Raw genomic sequence first — 22,971 nt, 5'->3', positions numbered from 1 at the left:
TAAGTTTAGTGGTAATAAATTCTAAGTGGTAAGCCAAAATCAACTTTGATTTTCATGTTCATGGATCTGCGTCAGCTGGGTAGCTCTCCTTCAGGCAATAGGTTTAGTTCAGGCCTTCTGTATCTTGCATCTCTTACAAAAAATTAATGGCAGGGACACCAGAGAGGAAGAGGGAACAGGATGCCTCTTACAGCCTTGGCTGGGACAGGCCTCTGTCACTCTCATCTACATCCTACTGACCAAAATAAGTCATATGACCAAGCCCAACAATTAGCAAGTTGGAGAAACACTGGAGGAATGGCTTGGTCATATGGCGAAGGACATGGATGACTCATTTAATACAGAAGAGGAGTGAAGCATTGGGCACAATGATTGAACCTACCACAGTGTCTCATTAACTAAAACATAAAGGATGTTTTCTATCCATTACAGTCTACTTATCTTGCCAGAGAATATTCTTTATTTAAACTGTCATTACTTCCAAGATGTCATCAGTCTGCAACTTCTTTCCAGAGCCTTAATCAGGATGCTGTAGCAGCTCGCAAACTGGCTTCATATTCTAAAAAAGGCTCTCTATTCTAGATTTCCTAAGAGAACATACATCTGTTTATTTATTTTATGTGTTTAGGACAATGTGTAGTTAACTACCCAAGTTTTATTTTGTACATGAATCTAATAGAACTGAGTACATTTGGTTTTATCACAGGGAGAATGGGTTTTTTAATAATGGGGAAAGGAGTATCTCCATGAACCTTCTCTAGAAAAGTAGCATTTAAGACTGTACATGTGATAGAAGCATTGCTATACCTTTTGCATTTATCTGTTTTAAAAGTCTAAATTTAAACTGGTGATACAGTGATGGCATACCCTCATCAGGACCTGGGTTAACTTTTTGTTTTTATATCCCTTTTGAATGTATAGTGAATAGCAAAGCTCACCAGAGAACATGGATCAGTCAATGACAAATGAGATACGGTCACCTAAGAAACAGCACCACTCCTTATAACGAAGTTCTAAGAAGAAAGGGTAGGCAACCCTGGGAGCTAGGTGGGGAACAGTGTGTATTTAGAATGACCTAAACCAAACTCTATTTTTCCTCCTAAACCTGGCCCGCCTCCTGAATTGTATCATAATTAATGCCTCAGTGCCACCACTGTGTCAAGTAACTAGGACTTCATCAACATCACCTGCCCATTTTGCCTTTGCAACAGTTTTCATTTTGATTCCTCTTTCTAATCTTATTGTTATCAGCCCAGTGAAGATCTGACACCAGGAATGGCAGCTGTGTCTCCAATCTATTAATGCCAGAATAAGCTTTATAAAAAACAGTCTTTGGGGCATCTGGGTAGCTCCCAGTCTCTGAAACGTCCCACTCTTGATTTTGGCTCAGGTCATGATCTCAGGCTCTATGCTCAATGCAGAGTCTGCTTGTCTCTCTCCCTCTGCTCTCTCTTTTTCCCTCTCTCTCTCGAATAAATCTTAAAAAAAAAAAAAAAAAAAAAAAAAAGCTTTACCACATTGCTCCCTAACTAAAATTGCCAGTAGCTTTCCATTGCCTACAAAAGAAGGTCAAACTCTCCAACAGACATTAAAGCTTTTTGAACCATGCCTGTGAGCTCTCTCTGGGCTTACATCCCACTCCACCCCTCTGATGTTACCTACAATCCAGACAGGGTAGACTGCTGCTTCACCCAACACTGTTCAGGTTATTTGCTCAACTTGAGCACCTTTGCCCCACTCTACCTTCAAAACTCAGCTGGAATGCCTGCAGTGAAGCCTTCAGGCAGTAGGTTTAGTTCAGGCCTGCTTCTGTATCTTGCATCTCTTACAAAAAATGAATGGCAGGGACACCAGAGAGGAAGAGGGAACAAGATGCCTCTTATAGCCTTGGCCAGGACAGGCCAAGTTCACATCTCCAAGTCAGAATAAACTGCTGCTTCCCTGTGCTACTGCAGCCCTTGGCCTAGGCCTGCATTAGACCTCAGACCTTTCTATTCAGCATCCAGCTTAAGCTCCTCAGAGAAAGGTAAGTGACTTACTTCTTTCTGAAAAGTTGGCCTCAGGGGTATTTTAGCAGGAACAGAGGTAACAGTCCTAGTTAACCTCCCTTTCCACTGCAGGAAAGCTGTTCCTTTTCACTACTTCTGGTTCAGTATTCTTATTTCATTATCTCTTAACATGACCTGTATCTTCCTCCAGCTCTTCAGGGCCAGCTCAACTCCTGGTTCCTCAATGACACCTCCTTGCATTACTTACATTGAATATTTCCTTCTTGGACCATGCATTTAGTTTCTGTATAGCTCACCACCCAGTGACTGATCACACATACTATTTAAGTAGAATTTTAAGGATCAGAATACACCTTAAAAAGTTATCCTTATCAGAGCACCTGGGTGGCTCAGTGCATTAAGCGTCTGCCTTCAGATCAGATCATGATCTCAGGGTCCTGGGTCTGAGCCCCACTTTGGGCTCCCTGCTCAGTGGGGAGTCTGCTTCCTTCTCTCTCTATTCCTCCCTCCTCACTCTACTCGTGCTCTCTCTCTCTTGCTTATTCTCTCAAATAGATAAATAAAATCTTTTAAAAAATGGTCATGCTTATCAAAATTTAATGTGTATATAACTCACCTAGGAATCTTGTTGAAATAGAAATTAATTCTAATTAATAAAAAATGACTCTGTAGGTCTGAGGTGAGGCTTAGGTTCTCCATTTCCAACAGGCTGCCTGGTAGTGCCAGTGCTGCTGTCAGGCCCACTTGGAGTATCAAAGACCTAGACTACTTTAGCATCCCCTCCACCGGACTGCCATACATCACTTGGCAGCCTGTTCCAGTGGCCAGCTCAAGGGCAATTTTCAAAGCTTCCTCTTACTCTTCCACAACATTCCTCAAAGGTTTCCTTTTCAGTCAGTTTTCTGTGCCTCAGGAGATTTCTGTCTGCCTTTGGGGAGCCAGTGCCTAGCACTCAGTGAAGACCTGGTATGCCTCAGAGGGATTTCTCCCAGCTCTTCTGCCAGTGTACTACCCCTGTGATTTGGTAGAAACCCATGGGAAAGCTGGTAAGTGATCCATAATGCAAGCCTACGTGGAAACTTTAAAAATTCTATAAAGTTCAGGTGGTTCCTTATTCCTGTCTACAATGGATTTTTCCTTCTCCTGTCACTACCAGTGATAAGAGAGTTATAGACTTAAAAATTTAGTTCTGATGGGTTTTTGAACTCTATAATTTTGTAGCTTAATCAGCGAGGTGGAAGCTATAATCTCTTGCTGTATGCCCACAATAACTGGAACAGGGTATAAATTCACAAAGGAATAAAATTTCACAAAGGAATAAAAATTCACAAAGAAATTAATTTTTATAAAGTTTGCAACCAGAAATGCAATTCATAAGCATATATAACTAAAAACAGAGCCTCAATAAATCAAATTTCCAGTTCTGAAAAAGCAATAATTATATATATTCTACATTATAGTTTCTTTATATTTATAAATACTCTTACAAAAAATTGAAAGATATAGATGGCTAATTTTGTAGTAACATAGGTTACCTTTTGACATACAATTTATTTTATTATGAAATGATTTCTGGCCCAGTAATAATGCAAAGGGGGCAAATATAGATAAGTGGTGGGCGGTTGTTAAAGTGAACTAGTCAGTACCAATTGCAGTTTTTTCTCATGGTAAGTCATAATGCTCCCTCTCCAGCTCTGCAATTGACAGGCATACTCTAATTATAATCAGTAGCTTAAAAATATGACCTTTTGTGCTGTTCCATATCTCTTGGATTTCTGCCTCCACAATAGTCAACTGAACCATCTTCTTGGAATACACATGAAGATGGGAGTTCCTGTGAAGAATATGCTGTCAGTCTGTTCTGTCTCCTGCGGTTAAATCCATCTGAAGAATGTATTCTTCGATTATCTTCTGGATACACCAGTCTAATAATGTAACAGAAACAGTTATTTTTAATTTTTTATTATTAGAGTTTTCAAACATAAACAACAATAGGAAAATACACACCCATGTGCCCATTACAGAACATTCAACACTTGTCATCATTTTGCCAGTGTTGCAGAAGCAAGTGGTTAATTATAATCACAGAACAGGATTCAGACTTTATGGGGGGCATTGTGCTAGAAGAAGTGAGTATACCCTTTCACCAACAGTCAAATGGTGAAGGGGGGAGGAGAATCCCTGCATGATGCAACATGGTAAAAGTAAGAATGCATCTCCCATGAAAGGAGGTAGGGCCCTCTTTACCCTGCAGAGAGAATTAGGACCATAGCAGCTATATTTGCCTGTTCCTTTTTATACTATGAAGTTAGATTAGCAGAATCATTTCAGTATAGCAGCAAATCAGTGGGTTATGTAGCTTATAGACGGTCTCTTTTAGAATATTTCTTTGACACTGAGAAGCTGAAGGCTAACGACTCACCTGTTTTAAATTGTAAGTTTTGCTTTTCATGTATGTTTCAGGTATGCAATTAAAAATTTCAAATTTTCCAATTAACCTCTACTAAAATATACATTTGTGGGATAATTCCAGCATATTTTTAATGTAAATATTTGATAGTGTTTGTAAAGAATTCTTATTTCTTTTCCTACTATAGTCCCTTCTCCAAGTTGTTAATATGCTGTTATACTTGGGCCTGTCAGTAATGGGTAAGTGGAAAGGAAGAGTCAGGTGAAATCCTGTCTTGGATGTCATCTGCCCTTCTCCCCCTCAAACCAAGGTCTCTTTTGGTCTATCTCAATTTTTCCTTTAGGTGTCTCCATCTGATCGAATACCTTTGAGCCAATTCATCCTGTCAATGGCTAATTAGTAAATTAAGAAAAACTAGGTAATTTAAAACAAAAACTCCAATCTGATTTCTGTTGAGTAGTTAAATATAAATCAGTATGGAATATCCTTTTATACTGAAACTGCTATTCTTTCACATAGGATGCTTATAATCCTGACCCCAAATCTGGTACTGAGTGACAAGAACAAGAAAAAGAAAGCCAAAGACGGCCTCTTTTGAATACTATAATCCTCCTAATCCAGAGCATCATCAGTAACAGAGAAGCTGTCCTAAGAGGAGTGAGAGATTTTTTTTTTTTAAGATTTTATTTATTTATTTGACAGAGAGACAGAGATCACAAGTAGGCAGAGAGGCAGACAGAGAGAGAGGAAGGGAAGCAGGCTCCCTGCTGAGCAGAAAGCCCAACGCTGCAGGGCTGGATCCCAGGACCCTGAGATTATGACCAGAGCCGAAGGCAGAGGCTTTAACCCACTGAGCCACCCAGGCAACCCAGAGTGAGAGATTTCTATTGACCAATCTTGTCTTTTACCCTGTCCAATAGAAGACATAATAATCATGGAATAGAGTGAAGTTATTACAAAGGAAATGAAACAAAGTTCTAGCTTAACTAGTACCAACTAGTAGCCACTGGTAACCCAGGTGAAGATGAACTGATTGGTTTTAGAATCCCCAAACCACAAGGGAGAAGTGACAATCACTTCTAAAGGCAGTGGCCAGGATCTGCCAAGGTGGTATATAAACCCTGCATACGTGTGGATTCACAAAATGCTTGTTTTCTAATATGTTTACATATCACTGGTAGCAATCAGGGATAGGACTGAAAAGGATGGTTTTGTGGCTAAATCAGTATTTGCCTCTGACCACGTTGTCTCTGCAGTTCTCAGTGCCATAGGCCCTGTGACGTGAGGAAAGTGAGGAAGGCAGGGAAGCTGCTGGTAGGAAAGGTAGGAGAGGAAAAAAAGAAGTTTCTGAATAAAACCAGGACAGCCCATAGCCCACAGGTAAAATTCACATCTCTCCAGGTACGTGTAGAATAATGTACAACTGGAGGAAACATTCTGAATTGAAAGGGAAGGCACATAGTAACTCTCCACTCTTCATCTCCTTTCTCAAACCTTCCTCTCTTCTGTGGTCTTATTCTCTATCCCAGCACAGTGCTCTATTTTCCTGGATTGTCCTTTTACTTCTATCCCTTCTCCTATCCTTTCTTATCTCGTTCTTTCCCTTTCAGATGGCAGGCCTCCCCTCTTCCTGCCTTACACTTCAGTTTCACTGCAGTCCCTACTCTCCTGAAGACGCTCCCAACTAACGGCACTGAGAGGTGATTACTGCATGGCAGAGAGAGGACTACTGGCGTGTGTGTATTAAAAAGTAATTTGTAGGGGCGCCTGGGTGGCTCAGTGTGTTAAAGCCTCTGCCTTCAGCTCAGGTCATGATTCCGGGTCCTGGAATCGAGCCCGCATCTGGCTCTCGGCTCAGCAGGGAGCCTGCTTCCCCCGCTCTCTCTACCTGCCTCTCTGCCTACTTGTGATCTCTGTCTAATAAATAAACAAAATCTTAAAAAAAAAAAAAATCTGTAGCAAACAAACAAAGACAAACCAAAAAACAGAACAAAGGGATGGTTACCAGAAAGGCAGTGGGTCGGGGGCAGGTGAAATCGGTGATGGGGATTAAAAAAACTAAACTTATCTTGATGAGTACTGAGTAATATACAGAATTGCTGAAGCACTTTATTATATACCTGAAACTAATTTAACACTGTATGTTAACCATAATGGAATTAAAATTAAAGAAAAAATAATTTGTAGGACGGCTAGAAGGAATTCAGTTGACCCCTGAACAACTGGAGGTTAGGGGCACTGATCCCTGTGTAGTCAAAAATGCACGCGTAACTTTTGACGCCCCTAAACTTAACTAGGAACAGCCTGCTGTTTACTAGAAGCCTTACTGGTAACATAAACAGTTGACTAACATGTGGTCCTATGCTACATGTGTTATATACTGTATTCTTACAATAAGCTAGAGAAAAGAAAATGTTATTCAAAAATCGTAAAATACATTTACAGTACTATACTGTAAATGTATTTTACATTTTCTCTGAGAAATCTGTTTCTTGTTTTTTGTTTTTTTTTTACTACTAGCTTACAGTGAAAAGCTAAACCATTTAAATCTAATTTGTATATTTACTGCAATTGTAGGAAATAAAGGTAAATTTATAATTCACAGCATCAGAAATAAACCTTCATCACAAACTGAATCTATATAAGAATAAATCTGAATTTTAGCTTTGGGTGATAATTTATACAACTTTTATACAAATACCTAATCTGAAAGAAGTCTGAGTGTTTTGTTGGAGTCAAGTACCGTTTCTTACTGTGCAAAACAAAATGACTCACTTATCTAAATGCCAGTCAGGATTTATGTTATCAGGAAGTGGGGAGTCCCGAAAAGACCGTGGTCTTTGTGAGGATGTTTCCTGTTCAAAATCCAAGTCTTCCAAAAGAACCTGTTCTTGTGGATCATTACGTGGGTGGTTACAGGAAGATATATGCCATGGTTTTGTTCCACTGTTGAAATCAAAATTTCTTAAATGCCTTTGCTTTTTAAACTTTGGAAAAGGTGGTAGTCTTTGTCCATGACCTCTATTAACATATTTTTTCAATGACATTTTCTCTGAGAAATCATTGTTGGAATGGTCATGTAGAGATCCTCGTGTGTGCTCTGATATGACATCGGTATATTCTAAATCTTCCAAATTAATTTCATCATGAAAATAGTTCTGGTAGAAGGGTTTTTGCCTTTGAAAACCACCACCCTTGTTGAGAAAATGAGAACTCTGTACAAGTAATTGGTCCTGAAAATCACCACGAAGTGGGTACTCATGGTGGTTATAGAAAGGCCATCGTTTTTGTCCCCAGCTTCTGTTGATAAAACCATAATCTTTTGTTGGAAATTTTTCCCAACAGTTGCTATAGGCCTGATGATTCTGAATGGAATGTCTCCTTTGTCCATCAACTTTGCTAACAAAATCAAAATCATCTCCAGCATCTGGTTCATGGCAGTCACTGTGAGGCTGGGGATCATGAAATGGTCTCGGTCTGGTTCCATGTATCTTACTGAAATCTGTTTCCTCTTGAGAGACATCATAACACTGGCGATTAGCAAAGAATGAACATCTTGGTCCTGGTCCTTTGTTACCCAAATCCCAATTTCTCAGGTGTCTTTCTTCTGGCATGCTGTCACTACACCTGTGTTTATACAAATCCCCATGCCTCTGGAAACGTCCACTGTTGACATAATCATAATCCTTTATCTGTACATCATTTCGAGGGTGCTGGTCATTAAGAAGCCTTGACCTTTTCCCAGTCCTGCTGGGGGGAAAACAGGCTATAAATACTAAGTATTTGAATAATAAAGGATAAATCTATGCCATTAGCAAAACCTCCCTTTGTTCAGCTCAACAGGACATAAACTGTTGTGATGTCCCCCTGGACTGAATTGTGCCACATTTTCATTTTTCTCCTTTGTTTGTGCTTATGAGCCCCAAACTCTCTCCTGTAACTATTAACTTGTAGATTTCCAAACAAAAGTGTGTTGGTGTTAAACAGTAATTTTTTCCCCTAAAAACTAGACCACAACACATTTCACAACATTTTTTCATTTAGAGAAATGTCATAACCAGTTCACTTTTATCATAATCTATCTGATGGGTTAAAGAAGTAATCCTACAAATATGGCTGATGACACGCTGGATTATTGTACCGACTTCATGTGGGAAGAAGTAAGAAAATATATATTGATTTTTATATAATTACTCCTAAGAACTACTAATGGAGCTTATGGTATAAAATAATTCGGAATAAATAATACATTTTGACTATTTCCAGTTTTTTAGTTTTATAAATAAGCTGCTATGAGCATTCATGTCATTTCTGTGAGAACAAGTTTTCAGTTCTCTGGGATAAATGCTCAAGAGTGCAAATGCTGGGTTGTATCCTAAATCCAATTTTAGTTTCATAAGGAACTGCCAAACTTCCATAACATGGAAAACACACCAATTTGAAAGGGTCGAGAAGAGGAACAGATAGCATTTAAAATAGAAATAAGTATTTAAAAACCCAGGATGAGATACTATAATTGACTAAAAAGTTACAACTTTGTTTCCTAGCAACAAGAAAAGGAAAGTTTCATAAAAATAAAACACAACCTAAACAAAGATTAACAACGAAACCCTTCAGTGTCTGAAAACAAAATTACTGGCACCAAATTCTGAGAGACTTTCACAAGGATTTTATTCACTGAAGATAAACAAATGCTTCCTTGGAATGGGGGTACAGACATTATGTGCAGGAAGAGCCTGTGTCAGAGCAGACAGGCGCTGCCAGGGTAAACAGAAGAGCTCTGTACAGCTCTTCACACGGCTCACGCACATCCTGTGATGTTAGCTAACGCCCACCCCAGTGCCTGGCCCTGTTCAAGTCAGGACTCCTTCTAGGCAGGTGGGGCAGAGAGAAAAAGCTGTACCACTCAGGTGGCAAAATGCTTCATGTTTTGGGGTGAGATCTGAAGCTGAGAAAAAGGAGAACGGGAGACTACTGTCTAGTCCAGCTTGTATTCAGTTCACAGTAGATCATATCAATTTCTTGCTACATATTTCAGTTTAAAAATTCAAGTGCCAAGGGGCACCTGGGTGGCTCAGTGGGTTAAGCCCCTGCCTTCAGCTCAGGTCATGGTCTCAGGGTCCTGGGATCCAGCCATGCATCACGTGTTCTTCTTAGCAGGGACCCTGCTTCCATTTCTCTCTCTGCCTACTTGTGATCTCTCTTGCTCTCTCTCTGTCAAATAAATAAAATCTTTAAAAAAAAAAATTCAAGTGCCAAATATTCCTCTTGATTTAAAATAGTATTGTGTATCCTGTGATTATAAAAAAAAAATGCCAAGAGAAGAGTGTAATTTTTTTGGAAAGATAGAGAAAAAAAGGTTGTAAGAAAATTTAAATTCTCTCCTATCAATTTATAAATATATATATGTATATAAAAGATATACATATATATATCTATATATATATGTAAGTCAGAGGAAATTCTAGTAACATTTGATAACCTTAATCCACTTCCTGATATATTGGTAGAATAAATACAAATTATTACTTAGAATCATAGCATTTAAAATTTTGAAGGGATCACAGAGATTACCTAATTCAATATTTGCCAAATAGCTTGGAGAACATTAGTCTTCCATATCATGTTAATGCTAGTTCTGTCAGGGAGGAAAGCAGTTTTGTGCTTGAATAAGTTAGGGAAATGCTGGGTTCAATAAAATTTAATAAATTTCTTTACTTCAGGAATTTGAAGGGCTTCTAGTAAGCTAGTATTCATGGTGACATCAGCCTGCATTTCCAAAATTTATTTGACTTAACACTTTTTATTCCTATAAAACTAATAAAACCTCATAAAATACTAGTTTCATATGTCCTTAAAATACAACTTAAGAAAGGCTAACTGATCTTGTCCAATGCTTTATGTTATACATTAAACAACACTGGCCTGAAAACATTATGTCATTGGCTCTATATTACCTACAATTTAGAAGTGGCAGAATCAAGATTTGAATGCAGACTTCCTGACACCCAATCCCATGGTTTTTCTCCCCTACTCTATCATCATTAATATGTATCTAAACTATCATAAAATATTCATCTACAATTATGTTGCTTTTACCCATGAAAGTCTTCATTTGGGGACCAATCTCCAGATTCTTCCATAGAATTAGATGGGAGAGTTGCATCTTCATCAGAATCCCAGACATCCATTCCAAGATTACTAGAGGAAAAATATCAATAAATTTTTAAAAATTCTATCAAAAATAAGATCATATGCTTTTAAACACATAAGCTGAGCACAAAACAAGGAAGAAAAAAAGCACAACTGCACACCATTTGCATCACAGAAAAATCTGTGGATATTTTGCCATTTTGCCTTAGTGAAAAGAATAAAGCTTAAGAACCATAAGGGTGAGGTCATCAGTCAAGCAAAATTTTAGGATGTTCGGATTTCCAACTTTGAGGATGTAAACAGTATCTCCTGTGGCCAAGAAATCATAAAAATTAAGGGCTTTAGGCATAGGCACTTATGAGGAAGGAGGAGTTAAAGGGGGAGTGGGAATAATGTCAGACACCAGACCTCCCTAACTCTCCCCTTCTGTATACCTCCTCTGATTACCCACTTCCACTATCTGAAATTACCTTGTTAATGCCTTTCCCCAGTACCATACATCCAATCATTGACTCTTCCATGCAGCAAATACTTGTTACGTGTCCAAAATGCACCAGGCACCATTCAAACACTTAAAGATAATGGTAATGATCAAAATCAGGCAAGTCCCTGCTCTCAAAGGAGAGGCAGACCATAAACAAGTACATAAATTATATAATTTCTGATAGTAATAAGCACTTTGTAGGAACTCCAAGGTAGTATAATAGACAGTAACTGGGAGAGGGGGACAATATTAAGACAGGAAAGGTTGACTCTCTGAGGTGGTGACATTTGAACAAAGGAATCAGTTATGCAAGGACAGACCATTCCAAGTAGAGAAAATATCAGTGCAAAATTCCCTCATATATGGCCTCGTGAGACTGCACAGAGACTTAAAAGCTTCATGAGGAAAGGGACCTAGTCTGTCTTATTCACTGCTGAATTCTCAGTCAAGCAGAGTGCTGTGACAAAGTAGGTACTCCATAAATACTTGTGGAATGGAAAAGGATGAGTAGTGTGTTCTGTATCATAACACTTAACACTTTGTTGTATCTGCTGGCTTTACTCACCTGTCTCCTTGAGGGCAAGGCCTCTTCCCAGCCTCTACAGCTGTTTAGCACTACGCCTGGCATACAGAAATGCTTAACAGAATTCCTGAGCAGTATATCAGAGATGCTAAATGAATACTATATCTTTATGGAGAAGATAAAATTAAGTGGAAGGTATTCTCTAGGAATGCCTCACTGAATTTATGCTAAAGGACACTTAAGATTTTTATACCGTTACAATGTTGTTTAGTTTCAAAAAGTAGAAAAATGACTATCTGAACATGCTACAAAGGCAATCTTTTCAGGGATAGAGGGCAGAAAAGAAGGCAGGAAGAATTATATCTCAGTGTCTATAAATGACCATCACTATACCTTAGGAGAATATTGAGTTCAAAAATTATTTTTCTAAATTCTAGTAAAAAGGATGCTACCATTGTTCTGGTACATATGCTATCTATTGGTAATAACATTTCCTCAGGTAAAGGCTATAAACAAGCACATGGAAAAGGCTTCAAATGGAAGAAAAACACAAGAGAAAATTTAATTGAATAGCTCCTGTAAAAAGTAAGAAACGAATATCCAGTAAGTCTTCCTCCCAGGGTACTTGAATAAGTACTAAGGAGGAAATTCCTAGCTCACAGGCCTAATTCAATTTTTGGTTAAATTTTATTTAGCCTCTTAAACTCTGAAAGACGATAATGCTTTAGTGCATTATAAAACAGACGTGGTCTTTAAAAAACAAATACAAAAGTCATTCTTTTCATGAGCTATTATATAAACTTGCCAAAACACCTATAATTTGAAAAGAAAATGTTCCCTACATAAGTGTGAGATTTTGTATGAAGTTCAGTTGTGAGAAAGATTTGGGGGTCATACGGTAAAAATAAGAGCTGAAGTGACAAGAAAATGGGATTACAGGAATAAAAGCCAAAGACAGTCTTATCAAACATCTACAACAGGAAGGACGAAGAGGAGATAACTAAGGTGAATGGAGATATGAGAATATTAGGAGGCAAACCTGGATAGTACTGTGTGCAAAATAAAAAATTTAAAGTATGGGGCGCCTGGGTGACTCAGTGGGTTAAGCTGCTGCTTTCGGCTCAGGTCATGATCCCAGGGTCCTAGGATCGAGTCCCGCATCGGGCTCTCTGCTCAGCGGGGAGCCTGCTTTTCCCCCCCTCTCTCTGCCTGCCTCTCTGCCTACTTGTGATCTCTGTCAAATAAATAAATAAAATCTTTAAAAAAAATTTAAAGTATATGTAGAGAGTGGTTAATAATGCCAGATATTGCAAAGAAAAGCTATAGGATGTGGCTAGGTTGTTGCTGACCTTGGACAAGGAAATTTTAATTAAGTGGAAAAAAAACAAACTGGATACATTTAGGCAGAGAATAAGAAGGTAAAGAAATGGAGGCAGTGATCCTGGACAAGTGTTTTTAAAAAACTGGATAATGTATCAAGAGAATGGAATGGTAGTTTGTACAAGATGTAGAAATCAATGGAATGCTTCTAGGTATTTTTAAAATTCTGTATATTTAAGGTATACATTTTGATGTTTTGATATACATATACATTGTGAAGTAATTGTTATAATTAAGCCAATTAACATATGCAATACTTCACAAAATGTGTGCTCAAACGTGTGTTAAGAATTTCAAGTAAGTAGGGGCACCTGGGTATTGAAAATCAGGATCTGGAAGAGGTACCTACACTCCTATGTTTACTGAAGCATTATTCCCAATACATCAGATATGGAAACAACCTAAAAATGTCCATCAATAAGTTAATAGACAAAGTATAGTAAGTACACACAATGGAATATTTTTCAGCTTTTTTTAAAAGATTTTATTTTATTTTTTTTTTATTTTAAAAATATTTATTTATTTGACAGAGAGCTAGAGAGAGAGCACAAGTAAGCAGAGCGGCAGGGAGAGGGGGAGAGAGAGAAGCAGGCTCTCTGCTGAGCAGGGAGCCCGATGTGGGGCTCGATCCCAGGACCCTGGAATCATGACGCGAGCCGAAGGCAGCCGCTTAACCAGCTGAGCCACCCGGGCGCCCCTAAGATTTTATTTTTTTGACAGAGATCACAAGTAGGCAGAGAGGCAGGCAGAGAGAGAGAGGGAAGCAGGCTCCCCACTGAGCAGAGAGCCCAATGCAGGGCTCGATCCCAGGACCCTGAGATCATGACCTGAGCTGAAGGCAGAGGCTTAACCCACTGAGCCAACCAGGCGCCCCTCAATCTAATATTATTTTCATTATACTGCGCAACCTCCCACATTTTCAGAACAGAAACTGAGAAAAATTAGGGGAAAAAAAACCCAAATTCATTGTGCTGTGTATTTTGGTATTGACTTAAATATTCTTGAGATTTGTTTTAGGAGGCAGTTAAGTTGCTTGGAAGTAATTTGATCCTCTTACATGTTGCTTTTAAGAATTATTAGGTAAACTAAGAGTAGTGTTCAGTCCAGGGCTAAGTATTCCCCACCAGTGAAACAAGACCCTTCTAAGTACTACCCAGTATCCTATCAACTAGTCTGTTTTCCAATCTGGCTGGTGGGAAAAGGCACTACTCCTGACTCTGTGTGAAAAACATTCCCTCTAATCTTCCAGTAGTTACAGTTTCCTTATATGCAGGGTGCCTCTCTACTGATCTAGAGACTTCTCTCTCTGTGCAGCTCTCTCCTCTCCAGCACTAGCTGTGTCGGTGTCTCTGATCATTCTTTCTCCTTAACTAACGGTATCCATCTGGCTCTGCCATGACTCCCCCTTTCCTGTGCCATGGCCTGGAAACTCTAAGGCAGTAAACTGGAGCAATCCTGGGTCATCGATGTCCATGGTTCACCATTTCTCGGAGATAACTGTCCTTTATCCCTGCTATCCAATTTCTTGAAAATTATCTTTTAATATATTTTCTCTGCTTTTTAAGTTGTTTAATTGTTTGTTACTTAGGTGGGAGAGTAAATCTGGTTCCTATTACTCTGTCATGGTTGAAAGCAGAAGGTCTAGTGCTATCATTTTTCTCCTGCTCTGAAATCTTGGGTCTAAGACCTCTCCTACTTTATGAACTGGCCAATAAAAAATTCCTCTCTTTTAATAGCCTTTTGTTTTATTTTAAAATATTTATTTATTTGACAGAGAGAGGGAAAGCACACAAGCAGGGGGAGAGGCAGAGGGAGAAACAGACTCCCCAGTGAGCCCGAAGCCTGATGTGGGACTTGATCCCTGGATCCTGGGATCATGACCTGAGCCAAAGGCAGATGCTTAGCTAACTGAGCCATCCAGGCAACCCTACTTTTATTTTTCAATAATTAGAAGCACAATTAAACTAATAAATTATTTATTTATTTATTTGAGAGGGAGAGAAAATGGGGGGAGGGGCCAAGAGTGAGGTAGAAGATCTCAGGCAGGCTCCATGCCCAGTGTAAAGCCTGAAGTGGGGCTTGATTCCACAACCCCGAAATCATGACCTGAGCTGAAATCAAGTGTGTGATGTCTAACCAACTAAGCCACCTAGGTGTCCCTCTTATAAATTTTTAAATATAAATAGTTCAGTAAGAAATACTTGGCAAAAGTAAGTACCAAGTATGGTGACTACTATGTCCAATTTTACACGAAAATCCCTTTATAATAACACACATAAAAATTCTAACATATAAACATCTAAGCTGTAAACAGTCTTTCATCCTTAAAGTTAATATTGTATAGAGGTATTACACGTGCAAGATGGAGGGATAGGAGCTGCCAATGTTCATCTCTCCCCAAAACAACAAAGCAATAACAAACTACAAACTAATAAAAACAGCCCGAGAAAGCTCTGGACCACAATGAGGAAGCGGAAGAAACCTTGTGGAGCTCAGAAAACCAAGCATTATACCTGAATCACCCTTTCCCCCAGTTCAGATCCCTCAGTGCCAGGAGGGATCCCCTTGGAGGGATTTCACCCCACAGAGGTAAAGGAAAGCTGGAGAACCCCTGCAAATCTTATCAGTGTAGTTGTTTATTCACTGTAATGGGAACGTAAATTGGTACAACCATTACAGAAAACAGTATGTTGGTTCCTGGACGAACTAAAAATAGAACTACCATATAATCCAGCAATCCTACTCCTTGGTATTTACCCAAAGGAATTGAGATCATCATTTTGAAGAGATCTCTGCACTCCCATGTTCACTGCAGCATTACTCACGATACGCAAGATATGAAAACAACCTAAAAGTCTTTCAATGTGTGAGTATAAAGAAAAGGTGGCAAACATACACACACACACACACACACACAGAATATTACTCAGCCACAAGGAGGAAGGAAATCTTGCTATTTGCAACATGGATGAATCTGAAGGGCATTATGCCAAGTGAAATAAGCCAAGCAGAGAACGACAAATACTTTCTGCAGAATCTAAAAAATCCCCAACTCATTTCAAAGAATAAAATTATGGTTGCCAGTAGGGATAGTGGCAGGGGGAACAAGGAAAATGCAGTACAAATTGTCAATTATAAGCAGCATAAGTTCCAAGGATTTAATGTACAGCATGGTGAAGAGAGTTAATAATATGGTACTGTAAACTTCAAAGATGTTGAGATCTTAAGCATTCTTACCCCCAAAAAAGAGTTAAGCGAGGTGGTAGATATGTTAATTATTTTGATCTTAGTAATCATTCCAGAATATATACATATACCAAATCACAATGTTGTATACTTTAAATATATACAAGTATTTGAAAAGTACTCCTCAATAAAGCTATATTAATATTAAAATTATAATATAAAATTAAATATAAAATTGATATAAATAAAAATTTATAAATATAAAATTAAAATATAAATATTGAAATTATAAAAGTATTCCTCAATATAGTTACATATTAAAATATTATATAAATATTAAATTTTATAAATTGTTAAAGTCTTGCTGCCCTTGGCTCTAACTTTAGGCTCTGGAGCTACATCTCTACTTGTATGCTTCAAAAATAAACACCTGACATATTTATGTCCCATTTAACATTTCCCACACTCCCTTCTTGCATGCTGGGAATTCATTTCTATAAAAGTAATAATCAAGGTCAATGAAAATTTTGTTCATTGCACTTGGGAGCCAAAGGGCACCTGAAAAATCTATTACTAATTTATTTCTGAGAGAATTTAACTGTCCCAGTGCTATGTTAAAGGAGAGCTGGGGCTCAGTTATCACTCATCTTGGTTTCTCAGTGATTTAAAATGTGTACACATAACTGAACTCAATACTTGAAACATGGCAAAACTGTATGTATAGTAAAATTATTAACTTCTTTGACTGAGATCTGAAACTTTAAAAGCTGACCTTTAAAGTAGATTAGTTTTTAATCAGCTGCATCATACTACATCAAGTAAAATTCCTGCTATTTTCATCTGAACTACTAAGGCTTCCACATCTTGTCAGTGCAATTTAAAAAAAAAAATCAACAATTGTAGGATTACACTTCTTTCTCCATAAATGTCATCATATTGGTTTCAGCTCAGCAGTTTATCCTATTAATTTCAATTCTGAAACCTGGTTTGTTATTACAGTGATTCCCAAATGTGACCTATTAGCAACAGAAATCATTCTGAATGCATTAAAAAAAAACACATAAAAAATTCCAAGGCCCCTCTTCAGACAGTCTGATTCACTAGGTATAGGTGAGCCAAGAAGTCTACACTTCTATACAAGCCCCCAAGTAACCCCCAAATAGCCATATTTGAGAATCACTGTTCTCTCATACTCATTAATCCAAAACTGAAGACAGCTACTCAAATAAATACAAATACACACATACTCACAGCAGCACTATTCACAATAGCAAAAAGGTGGAAATGGGGGTGGAGGGATGGGTAAACTAAGCGATGGACATTTAGGAGCACACGTGATGTAATGAGCACTGGGTATTATATAAGACTGATGAATCAATGACTCTACCTCTAAAACTAATAATGCATTATATGTTAATTAATTGAATTAAAAAATAATTATCACAAAAAAATAAAAAGTGAAGTTTAAAAAAAGGTGGAGCTAAAATTAACAAGTCAGGAAATGACAGGTGTTGGCGAGGATGTGGAGAAAGGGGAACCCTCCTGCACTGTTGGCAGGAATGCAGGCTGGCGCAGCCACTATAGAAGACAGTATGGAGGCTCCTCAAAAAATTCAAAATAGAGCTACACTACAATCCAGCAATTGCACTATTGGTATTTACCCCAAAGATACAAATGTAGTGATCTGAAGGGGCACCTGCACCCCAATGTTTATAAGTAGCCACATCCACAATAGCCAAACTATGGGAAGAGCCCAGATGTCCATAGAAAGATGAATGGATAAAGATGTGGCATATATATACAATAGAACATTATGCAGCCATCAAAAAACTGAAATCTTGGCATTTGCAATGATATGGATGGAACTAGAGGATATTAATGCTAAGTGAAATAAATCAATCAGAGAAAGAAAATTATCATATGATCTTACTGATATATGGAATTTGAGAAACAAGGCAGAGGATCACAGGGGAAGAGAGGAAAAAATGAAACAAGAAGAAACTAGAGAGAGAGAGACAAACCATAAGAGATTCTTAATCTCAGAAAACAAACTGAGTGTTGCTAGAATGGAGGGGGGGTGGAAGGGATAGGGTGGCTGGGTGATGGACACTGGGGAAGGTATATGTTGTGGTAAGTGGTATGTATTGTGTAAGACTGATGAATCACAGACCTGTACCTCTGAAACAAATAATATATTATATGTTAACAATAATAAAACATATATATTTTTTAAAGGTAGAAACAGCCCAGATGTTAACTAATTGTAGTATATATACAATGTAGTATACATACAATGGAATGGTTAGGGTATCACATTTGTCGTGTGGTCATAGTAATGAGCAAACAGATCCTACAGTTTCCTATTGATTTTCATCCTCTTTCCATTTCTTGCCAAATTTCTCTAATGAGTGGGCTCTAACTGCCCCTTTTCTTACCTTTGCATTTTCTCTCCAGTTAATTTTCTTTAATCTGTCTAGTTTAACAAACATCAGCAGTAAAGCAGTGTTAAATAATTTTAATTCATAGCTAAGCTGAACATAGTTTGACTATGATACTTACCAGCTCAGGAAGGGAAGCTGTTGAAAATTCTCCAAATTGGGAATTACCACACTGGCAGAATGGAAAGTCAACAGAATGAATGAATCTAGGCTCCTGGTAAGAACACTGAAGATGGCTGACAACAGGGTCCACGCTGGGTAGGGTCAAATGTCAAACCTAATCACATGGATTGCTCTCTTTCTTCCTTCAGGGCTTTAGTCACATGTCACCTTTTTAGTGAGGCTTTCTTTGGTGATCCTTCTAAATCTCAACCTTCCCCCATCATCTCAACAACCTCTATTCCCCTTTCCAGGTTTACTGTCTTCCACAGTAATTAACTCTGAATCACAAGCTACATATCTTACTTATTTAAATTGTTTATTGTTTGCCTCCAACTAGAATGTAAGCTCTATATTTTAGTCTGTTCCGTTAGCTGCTATATCACCAGCATCTAGAATGGTGCCTAGAATATATCAGATTATTTGATAAACATTTATTGAATTACTAAATTTCACTCTCAAAGTGAATAAACAAGCAAGCTGTATCCTGGCCCGTCTTAAATTTTTTGTCCGAGTAACTTGCTTGATGCAGTTTTTTTTTCAAGATTTTATTTATTTGAGACAAAGAGAGAGAGAAAGAACATGAGCTGGGGTGGAAGAGGCAGAGGAAGTGGGAAAAGCAGACTCCCCACTAGGCATGGAGCCTAATACAGGGCTCGATCCTGGGACCCCAAGATCATGACCTGAACCGAAGGCAGACGCTTAACCAACTGAGCAATCCAGGTGTCCCTGCTTGACATGGGTTTTTTTCTTTGTTTGTTTGTTTTAAGTAGGCTCTGCCCAATGTGGGGCCTAAACTCACGACCCCAAGATCAAGCCCAGAGCTGAGATCAAAAGTCAGATGCTTATCGACTGAGCCACCCACACGTTCTGCTTGACGTAGTTTTTAAATAAAGTGGGCACAGGATTTCTTGCCAAAGAAAAATATGCTTCTCTATGACGATACATAGTCTTGGTATCACGAATCAGTATACATCTCAAGAAGCAACTGCATATTACTATTAAAATAAACTGCTATTTCTATTTTTTCTAAGAGTCCCTTCTTTATTTATTTGAGAGAGAGAAAGAGTGTATGAGTGCCCATTAGGCAGGGAGGGGCAGAGGAAGAAGGAGAGAGAAACCAGCAGACTCCACACTCAGCACGGAGCCCCACAGGAAGCTCTATCTCATGACCCTGAGATCACGACCTCAGCTGAAACTAAGAGTTGGGCTCTGGTGTTCCTGAGTTGCTATTTCTAAAAGGCAATCTCAAACTATTATAATAGAGGATGATCAAAAGTTCTGTCAAAGAAGTCAAATCATTTACTTACTAAAGGGTACATAGTTCAGTTTACTCAGGTTGGCAGTCCACGAATTACTTAGTCAATTTATATGATTTAGCACACTAGCCCCCAATTATGAGGAGATTTAAAAATCAAGTTTCTGACATTTCTCTCCCTAAACACCACACCAAACCTACTAAATTAGTAGCTTTATATGGGGGGGGCCCTAGGAATCTGTCTTTTTAAAACATATTCCACCTATATCTACTATATTGCCAAATCAAAAACTACCATTTTAGGAGAGGCATCTCAAGGATCCTCTGATATGGTAAGGGTGACTGACTGATAATACCTGTATACTTAAAGCTTTTCCAGTTCAAAATAATTTAGTCCATGCCCTATGATGCTAAATTTAGGAGATGACAAAGTCTGAATTTTTTGACACGGTAACAAGATGGATTTTAATTAACTATGATCAACATTCTTTAAAAGTTTCCTAAAACTTCTGAATATATTTAACACAAAAATCAGTTATAGCCAGCAGAGTGTCCTAAAGATATATATATTAGTTTTCCTTTGGTTTTTATATTTTACAGTATGAATTATAACAAAGGTTTTTAATTTAAGAAACCTACAAAGGATAAGAAAGAAATCTACTAAAGGAATAAGATCCTTGGATAAGATACAACTCACAGTCCATTTAAAATTTACCTTCTCATGGGTCGAGTTTTGAGATCCTTTAAGTACACACATCCATCTATTCGATGACCACGGGCCTCACCAAAAGCTAAGAATAATCAATGAAGGATTAATGTTGGTCAAATAAAATTAATGAGGTAAATTTTGTGACAAGATCCTTGGATTTTGTTCACCAACTAACAGATTATATAATAAAATGATTTATTGTGGTAGCAGTGATGAGATCCTAAAAATTTTTATTTTATATAAAAACATCACAACCTTAATTTTTAATGTTCCTGTGTTTTCTTTTTTCATAATAAATGGCTATATGAAAAATCTACTTAAAAATGTATTAAGTTGAGAAGGTATTAACGAAAGGCAATAACTAAATAAAAAAGAAATAAATCATTATTTTCTATATTTTAATTCATTTAAATGGCACTAGATATTTTCATAACATTGGTCCTTGCTTTTAGCTAAACTTTCTAAAAATACCTTGAATTGCTGTATCTGGATCCCAGCCTTCAACATCGATAAGGTACCTGAATTAAAAATATCATTTTAATTTTACAATATAGGTAAGGCTGAACTTTAAAATTTTCTTCTCAAGAAGACAGACTTGAAAATTTAGCACCTATATCATTCTTACCTACATATAAGGTATCCTGTTCTGTTAATTCCATTGGTACAATGAACTCCAATGAGTTTATCTATAAAATGTGAAGAAATATTAAAAAGTATGAAAAAATTTAAGATGAGAAAAGTATAACATGTTTTATAAGTAATTTATAATTTTTATAAAAATTCTACCACTAGAATTCTTAGTCATTAAATTTAAATCTAGTATGTTAAAAGGACACTATCAAAGATACAGAAAAGAAACAGGCTTTTTATGTTGACCCTACTGTATCAAAAGGTAAATTTTTAAGGATAACCATACGAAGGACAAAGTTTGTGTCATGATCATGAATAACATGCTTCAAACATTATTCAGAAAGAAATAATTTTAAACTTACTTCTTTGATCTTAATTGCCTCTGCATTTAGTGAAATGTACTAATACTTTCTGGTTAATATAAACACCTATGACATCATTTCTCCTTTAAGGCACATTATTTAAAACCACAGTTGAATAATTAGAAGTAAGATCAATCTACTGATCTTTGTGGATGGGCCAGGAACCTTTTTTTGCATGGTGGAAATGACCTATCTTAAAAAATTTCCGTATAGTGAGGTTAAAGTTTGAGTACTTCCTTGGAGAAGATGGATTTTGAGAGCCATATTCATCTTCTGGGTACGAATTCTGAGGAAATTTTTCAGCAAGATTCATGCTCTAGATGTTTTTTCTTTACGTGTATTCATTCACCTTTCCTAGCCTGCCAATTGCCAGAACTTCTCAAAAGAGCTGATTTGGGACCTTTCTTTAGGACCATGTGTGAAGAAAGATTCAGGAAGCATTCATTTAGTGTTTGTTAGGACATTGTTTTCAACTGGCACTGAATTTTCAACTGGCACCCACATTTCCAAGTCTTCAAATTATTTTCAAATACTATAAATTTTAGGGTGAACATATTTAGAATCAATTTATAGTAAGAGATTTTAGAAACCTATTTTCATTATTTTGCGGTCTGAATGAAATGGAATTCATTTTTGTAAAAATAACAGAACTGATTTATGGCCTTTTTATATGAAGAATGATCATTATCTGAAATATTTTTCTCAATACGCACATATTTTTTCAAACATCTCCATATGGCTTTATACACACACAGACACACACATACACAAGGGTGAGGTTTTCATTTGAGCAATGATAGCTCAGGTAATTCCAGCTGAATCTATCTGGCACCTCAATGAGTTCAGAGTCTAGTATGGGAAGAGCCATAAGTAAACAAAGCATTTGCCATAATACATAATATATGATGAATGCACACCAATGTGTTATGTGAGTACATAAGAAAGAGCCGTTAAATTTGCACTGGGACAGAGGTTTCAGAGGTAGTTTGAAAGAAACACTGAGATAATCCTGAGAAATGAGAGGAAGTCCACCAAGAACAAGATGGAAAACATTTCAATAAAGGAGTTGAGTGTACAAACACTAGGAGGATAGATAGGACTTGTGTGGGAAATAGACATGTGAGACATATGGGAAACAAATCTAAGAGGCTTTTAGAGGGGCACCTGACTGGCTCGGTCAGAGAGTGTGCAACTCTTGATTTTGGGGTCATGAGCACGAGCCCCATGCTGGGTGCAGCAGTTACTGAAAAAATAAATAAACTTATATAAA

The 22,971-nt window shown here is 37.6% G+C and overlaps 1 protein-coding gene across 2 annotated transcripts in view; it reads right to left on the bottom strand.

The window, feature by feature from the left end:
- Positions 1-3,596: 3,596 nt before the first annotated feature.
- The window catches only part of LOC116882942, a 48,757-nt gene continuing 29,382 nt past the window's right edge, over positions 3,597-22,971 (bottom strand). Inside the window, exons 5-10 of one of the 2 annotated variants that reach the window (XM_032883670.1) lie at positions 21,335-21,395; positions 21,181-21,227; positions 20,716-20,791; positions 10,519-10,620; positions 7,195-8,169; positions 3,597-3,934 (exon numbers count right to left, since the gene is read on the bottom strand). In XM_032883670.1, the coding sequence (XP_032739561.1) occupies positions 3,742-3,934; positions 7,195-8,169; positions 10,519-10,620; positions 20,716-20,791; positions 21,181-21,227; positions 21,335-21,395 (1,454 nt within the window). In that variant the 3' untranslated portion in view covers positions 3,597-3,741. Of the gene's footprint in view, positions 3,935-6,917; positions 8,170-10,518; positions 10,621-20,715; positions 20,792-21,180; positions 21,228-21,334; positions 21,396-22,971 lie in introns of those variants that run through there. The other variant, XM_032883682.1, reaches the window with a different exon arrangement.

This window comes from Lontra canadensis, unplaced genomic scaffold (assembly GCF_010015895.1).
Source record: "Lontra canadensis isolate GAN:19392208 unplaced genomic scaffold, GSC_riverotter_1.0 scaffold3, whole genome shotgun sequence".
NCBI lineage: Eukaryota > Metazoa > Chordata > Mammalia > Carnivora > Mustelidae > Lontra > Lontra canadensis.
The sequence above is the reverse complement of the archived record's forward strand: the minus strand, read 5'-3'. Positions and strand labels throughout refer to the sequence as shown.